Consider the following 7,183-nt stretch of genomic DNA (forward strand, 5'->3'; position numbering starts at 1 on the left):
GGCTACAGGGCAGAATTTCTTCTGGCAGGGTGGCTTTGTAGGGAGGAGGGTATTGAAGCACACGAATGTTGAAATGATACTGTCTGTTTAATAATGAAGTCGCGAATTATATAGTCTTACAGCTATAGGATATATACTAAGTTACACCTAATACACACTTATATACAACACCAGGAGTCGGCCCACCTGGCCTACGGTAGACCAGATAGGAATGTTGAGCTTAAGGATCTCCATCTCTAAAACGGAGGCCGACCTTCTTATTCCACGACCCACGTCTTGGCTCGCCTCGAGGGGTGCGTATTAGGTGTAGCGGTTGGCTTGATCCTGAACAGAAGATGGAGCATCGGACAGAACTTTCTCCAACTGCGCGACACGGTGTACCACACCCTGACGGAGTGTGCTGCTTGGGGACCTCAAAGGCACTCCCTGGCGGTGATAGTCGACAGAAATCTCTTGCTGTCGAGCTTCATTAACGCTCTGTTACGCAGCAAGAGGTGCTGGAAGGCGATGGTCTTCTTCTGTGAGGGTGTCATGTCGCAGAAGCAGGTCATGGAGTTCCAGCGTGAGGAGAGTGCCTCCGCCGATTCGATCCACTGAATAAGACCGGGCAGGAGCCATCGGCGTCGGGGCGTCACGTTAGATTGCACAAGCGATCCCGTGCTACCCAACGAAGAGGCCGTGAGGGCACTGCTGTTTTTTAGTGGGTATTTCGGTGCTATGGGCCTGGCTTAATTCCAGGCACCTGCGAGTCCCACATAACCTTCATGTGGGGAAACGCGTAAAGTTTTTCCAGCGAGTTAAAAAAAAAGTAATTAAATATCTTCTACGGGTTTCTACGGCACTACATATACCGAATGCTTCGTGTTGTGTGTAGGGCAAAACAAGCGCGTGGGACACGCTTAAGAAATTTGTCAATTGTGCCCAAAAGCTGGGTACGCCCATGGTCACATCTGACTAGTTTCGCTAGTATACAATTGAATTAAATATTTTAGTCCCGTGCGACATCAAACTATCAATTGCGACATTATATTATGAAAGTATTTTTATCGATTATGTAACCAAATCTAAATCAAAAATGTATTCTTAATTATTAAGTGATTTTCATCAAAAAATTCCTACAAATGACATATTAGTTTTTCAGTTAGTATCGATGAAGTAAGATCTGACATAACCTTATTTAACATTTAACCATGGAAACTGACGAGAAAAAACAAAACGGTACGTTTTCAATACAAAAACGTATTGATTCATGCTTGACAGGCACAAGCGATTCGCTAGCTACAAACGCGTACCTTTAAGGTCCGTTAAGCATGTCGAATTCATTGATTACAAAGATAACTTATCGTATAAAATAAATTAAATCGGACCTTCGTTTGAGCGTCATTGAATTTACCAAGATGTCGAAGATGGGTCTAGTTTTTCTGAGAGGATGTGTTATTTATGGATTATTTAATTTGGTTACCTCAGGTATTACAATTTTAATTTCTTTTTTTTATCTTCTGTAATTATTTTAAACAGCTATTATACATAATACTTGTTTATAATGATGGTTTATAGTGATTGTGACTGCCTCGTTTAGTTTAGTTTAGTGGCTATATAAGGCCGCAATTGTAAAGGTTCAAGGGTGTTTGTGACCTTTACGTCGCCAATAATGCGTACGGCACGTCGCTGCAACCGGTCCAAGGCCTCAAGTAGGTACTTAGCGGAGCCATCCCAAAGGTGCGAGCAATATTCCACGCAAGACCGTACCTGTGTTTTGTACAGCAAGCACAGTTGTTGTGGCGTGAAAAAACGCCGCATCTTGTTCAGAACTCCGAGTTTCCGTGAAGCTGTTTTTATAACAGCCTCGATGTAATCCCTTGGACTACGGTCGCAGCGAACGTCAATCCCCAGCATGGCGATTTTGCTTTGTATCACCAGCGGAGTACCACAGAGGGAGGGAAGAGGGAAAAATGCTGACTTTTTCGCTGTGAGAGCGCATACCTGTGTTTTCTTGCCATTAAACTCAACAAGATTATCAGAGCCCCATTTGGCGATGAGCTCTAATGTCCTATCGAGTCCAATGACAAGATCCTTCCGCCTCTCCTCAATTTCCGCCCGCCCAGCCACTGCGCGTCCGTGGTATCCACCATGCACTGTAATATCGTCTGCATAGCAATGTATGTTCCCAAGAGAGAGCATATCATTGATATGCAAAAGAAAGAGTGTCGGAGATAGCACAGATCCCTGGGGGACCCCAGCAATCACTACATAGAATTGTGAAGCGCAACCATCAACTAAAACACGAAGGCTACGCTTGTGTAGAAAGCTGGCAATCCAGGTGCATAGCTGAGCAGGCATACCATATGCCGGCAGCTTGAAGAGAAGACTTCTGTGCCAGACCCTGTCGAAAGCCTTGGAGATATAAGCTGACAGCCAACGATTCTCCATGCTTGTCGATAGCTTCACCCCAGAGGTGTGTTACGTACGCTAGAAGATCACCTGTGGACCGTTTTGGTCGAAACCCGTACTGACGAACATTAATTAGACAGTGATCTTCTAGGTAATGGATCAGTTGGTTGTTTAAAATCCGTTCCATCACCTTACTGAGGTGATAGCTATTGGCCGATAATTTGCCGGGTCAGACCAATCCCCTTTTTTGGGAACCGCTTGCACATTAGCTCTTCTCCAAGCCTCCGGTACACATCCCGAAGAGAGAGAAAGTTGGAACAGGCGCGTTAACACAGGAGACAGCTCCGCTGCGCACTTCTTGAGCACTATGGCTGGTATTCCATCGGGACCGCTAGCTTTCCGTACATCAAGTGATTGCAGCTCCGCACGCACATCACGTTGCCTGATTTTGATGTCAGGCATCGTATGGCCACATGAAGGTATTGTAGGTGGCAGCGCACTACAATCATCGATGACGGAATTATCGGCAAAGAGTTTAGCCAGGAGATCAGCTTGCTCTTGCGGACTGTGAGCTAGCGATCCGTCCGGATTTCTGAGCGGTGGCAGCGAAGGTTGGCAGAAATTGTTTTGCACAGACTTGGTCAGACGCCAGAAGCTACGGAAGCCCCTAGGATGCGAAACAAGGTCATGACCAATCTGTACAATGCGCTGTGCATCCGCTCTCATGTATGCCTTTTTACAGGACTTGGAATTTTTATTGTAGTTTGCTTTCAGTGAGTCAATGTTAGATACCCCGCTAATGCAGCCGTTGATCCACTTGCGATATGCCGCCTGCTTAGATGATACAGCTTCGGTACATTCACGAGTGAACCAACGGTTATGCGTACCTCTACTGACGAGATCTGAGCTAGGAATGTAGTATTCCATTCCCAACATGATCTCATCAGCAACAGCAGTGGCACTAGCTGTCGGGTCATTCACACTGAAGCAACGTTCCTTCCAAGGGACCGACGCATAGTAATCGCGCATACCGTCCCAATCTGCCGACTTATAGTGCCAAGCGCGACGTTTGCATACCGCTAGTGGCGGCAGCTTGGCCTGTGGCACTCTGGTAGATATAGGCTGTGATCCGAAGAGCCAAGAGGAGCCTGAACCACAACCTGATATTCTACCGGGTGAGAAGTCAGCAGAAGGTCCAGTAGAGAAGGTGCTTGCCCATCAATGTCTGGGATCCTGGTGGGCTGATCAACCAGTTGGGTCAAGTCAGGTGTGAGAGCAAAAGCATGAGCAGTCCTTCCAGCATGGTCAGTTTTGAGGGATTTCAACCATGATTCGTGGTGAGCATTAAAATCCCCCGAAAACACCAATTCCGCGTTAGGAATTGCTCTTGCGCAGCATCTGCCACCCGACTAAGATGGTCAAATAATCGGCTTGTCTCCAAGTTTTTTTTTTTTTTATAAAATAGGAAGACGGACGAGCATATGGGCCACCTGATGGTAAGTGGTCACCAAACGCCCTTAGACATTGGCATTGTAAGTAATGTCAACCATCGCTTACATAGCCAATGCGCCACCAACCTTGGGAACTAAGATTTTATGTCCCTTGTGCCTGTAATTACTCTGGCTCACTCACCCTTCAAACCGGAACACAACAATATCAAGTATTGCTGTTTTGCGGTAGAATATCTGATGAGTGGGTGGTACCTACCCAGACTAGCTTGCACAAAGCTCTACCACCAGTAAAGTCACCATTGTGGGATCTGTAGAGGCACACGTAGACTCGACTCTGACGAACCAGGTCCACACGTACCACCAACATGGAGAAGGAGGGGTCCTCCAAGTAGCGCAGTCGGTGACCGCAAACATCCGTCCTGACGAACAAGCATACTCCGGCTTTCGCTTTGAAGAATTCTTCAAGCGTGTAGCCGGGATAATTAAGGTAGCTGGTATCGGCAGGACGGAGTATTTGTGTCTCCGTGAGAAACAACATTGCTGGCCGTGCTGTCTCGAGATGGTGGTGGACAGCATTGAGGTCAGCGTGGAGTCCACGGATGTTAGAGAACTCGACCTCAAACAGCGAGGGTATGGTGGGGGTGTGCACCGGTGTACGACCGTTATTTCTGTTTTGTTGCGCTACCATTTGGGAAAAAAATAATGGAAAAGAGACGTGAAGCGAGCGACGTATTGCCACGATAAGGATGGGCAAAGTGTGGAGGCGTGTTTCCCCTAGTGGTTGCCAAAAGGAAAAATACACTGACCCGCCGGACGGAAGGGCCCCCAAACCCCCCTGGAAGTGGCCGCCGGGACCCCACCTTCCGGTCACCAACCGGCACGACGGTCCACCCCGAGATTATGCATGGCCTGGTGGTAGCGGAATAGCCGTTTCTTCGGGTCTCCCTGTCCGGCAGGTCAATACAGTTTCCCCCGGCATTGGTTCAACAACCGTCTCCATTGGACCAACACCCATCGCGGCAATACTCGCTCGGGCACTGGCTGTACGCTGGCTGACTTCGAAACGCGGCTGCAAGCCACTTCACGAGTTTTCCACCATGCGTACGGTGGTAACAAGCCAGGCGGATGTTTAACATCCTACCACCAGATGAGCTAATGGTCGCTCAGATATCCCTTAGTCGCCTTTTACGACACCCATGGGAACGAGAGGGGCAGTGAAATGTATTCTTTCACCGTCACTGCACGGTTAAAATTCATGATTTCATAAAACAATTTGAAAGATATTTTAGTCACGGAATGTGACACATACATACATTTTTCGAGGAATTGAAAATCTGGATAATTATAGCGCAAGAACAGTTTTGCGTGAAAAAACCATATGATCTGCGTTCAAAACTTCAAAGATTTAACAGTACCTCAGTCTTATACATTTGTTTCGTTTTATAAGCTTAACTTAAATATGCTTTAATAAGCTTATCTTAAAATCTAGTTATTTAAACAACCTATGTTTGAATACTATATTATTGAAATAATATACTGCTAGACAATGTTTTCAAGGTTACTTTGTCTTTTATAGAACATTAAAGATAATGTAGCTTTGCACGATTCCAGCTACGGTGTTCGTTTTTATCAGAAATCAGCAGAAAAACTCAATACCTTTGTATTGACCTCACCTCCTTTCCTTAAGGAATTTGAGAAACAAATATTTCCCGATTTCCTTTTGTCATTGTGACATATTTACATACATACGCTTTTCCTCAAAAAATCAAATCAAATCACGATTAATTTCTTTTGATTAATAATAATTGACACTGTACCACTAAAAATATAATTGTGTTCAGATTATTTCATATTTTTCCGTATTTTTATATAGATATTTAAAATCATTAACACTCACTCAAACCTTTTTTAAAGAACAACTATACATGGGCGAAAAGGAATTAGCAGCTTTAGAGGATTCTAGAGATGACAATAAAGAGACAAATGAAAGGACTAGTGCTCAAGCGAATGCTATTAGTAGCAGCATGTACCGTCCGAGGCCGAATCCGTTACCATCACCGTCACCTAGCCCAATGCCAATTAATGTTAGAGAGTGCTATGTGTGTACTGACTGTCCGAAAGTCTCACTTAACACATCTTCCAAGTTATGTCCATATACTCTAGATATTACAAAACAAGGATGTGTCTTTTATGCAGAACAGTATAAACGTAAGTATAATATTATTATTTAAGGTGTTCGTTGTTGGCTCATAACAATTGATCTCTGTTTTATTTGTCTTTATTTCGTTATTATATAGTTTTTAGTAGTATTGTAATATTAATACCACTTATATTTCATCTTGTACTTCCAAATTGTGTTAAATTTATTTTTATTTTATTTAAGTTTTCTTTCATTATTATTTAAGATGCTTAGTGTCATTTTTGCATGTCGTGATTATCTATAAGTATGGCAACTTTTACCCTTAGACAATAGGTCTATGGTCTAATTTGTAAACTTTTAATTTGTATTTATTACTGTATGTCATTTTGGTGATCCTAAATAATTAAATAATCAATAATTTCATAGTTAGAAATTATTTATAAGTTATTATTTTTTTAAGATTTAATTTACTGAAAAAAATACTATAAAAAAACCATAAGCTTCGTAAAAAAATATTTTTATATATCAATTTTAACGTTTTTTGATATTTTATTGTTTATTAAGGAAGGTGTCATCTTTATTGAAACTCAAAAAAGATTTTTTACGTAAAACAGGAAGATACCCTTTCTTTAAATTGATTTTTAAAAATCAATTTACGATTCGCGCTATAAATACCAAAGAACCGACGAAAGAAACTCAGTATAATTTTATCCACAGATAATAAAGTTGTCATATTTTTAATTGAAATGGCCTATTATTAGATAAATTCGGTGATTCATACAAAAATTCTACGAGGAAAAACACTGATATTTGTTACAGATATGAAGAAACCATGGTACATTCGAGGGTGCGCTTCAGAAAGAGGGTCATGTGCCGATATCAGAAAAGCACATTCCTCTCATACTGACGTGGTATCTTTGTTGTCTTGTTCTGATTGTGAAGGGGACAAATGCAATTCTAATAGTGCCTCTCAGTTTATGTCTAACTTTACAGTGGCATTCGTTGCTATGGTCGTTACACCGTTATTTGCGAAATATGCGCTTTCCTAAGTGATTAACTAAGCTAAAAATTTAAAAAAGGCAAGAGATTTAATAACGATGTCGTCTCGCTGTCTACGTCGCTTTAAAATTAAAGCAAATGTCTCATATATTGTATTTTTGTACCTTAAACTAAATTGAACTATTAAAACGATTTCCTACAA

General features: G+C 42.5%; 1 protein-coding gene across 1 annotated transcript; it reads left to right on the forward strand.

The window, feature by feature from the left end:
• The first annotated feature begins 1,379 nt into the window (after positions 1–1,379).
• On the forward strand, positions 1,380–7,183 carry LOC126771878 (uncharacterized). Its single transcript, XM_050492040.1, has 3 exons — positions 1,380–1,467; positions 5,757–6,050; positions 6,802–7,183. The coding sequence occupies exons 1-3, from the start codon at positions 1,398–1,400 to the stop codon at positions 7,029–7,031; spliced, it is 594 nt and encodes a 197-aa protein (XP_050347997.1). The 5' UTR covers positions 1,380–1,397; the 3' UTR covers positions 7,032–7,183.

This window comes from Nymphalis io, chromosome 11 (assembly GCF_905147045.1).
Source record: "Nymphalis io chromosome 11, ilAglIoxx1.1, whole genome shotgun sequence".
In the NCBI taxonomy this organism is placed as follows: Eukaryota; Metazoa; Arthropoda; class Insecta; order Lepidoptera; family Nymphalidae; genus Nymphalis; species Nymphalis io.

Excerpts from the sequence above, each read along its gene's own strand:
- LOC126771878 (XM_050492040.1), top strand. The coding sequence starts at position 1,398 with ATGTCGAAGATGGGTCTAGTTTTTCTGAGAGGATGTGTTATTTATGGA. Across the intron at positions 1,468-5,756 it reads ATTTAATTTGGTTACCTCAG|AACAACTATACATGGGCGAA; the intron begins GTATTACAATTT and ends CCTTTTTTAAAG. Across the intron at positions 6,051-6,801 it reads TTATGCAGAACAGTATAAAC|ATATGAAGAAACCATGGTAC; the intron begins GTAAGTATAATA and ends TATTTGTTACAG.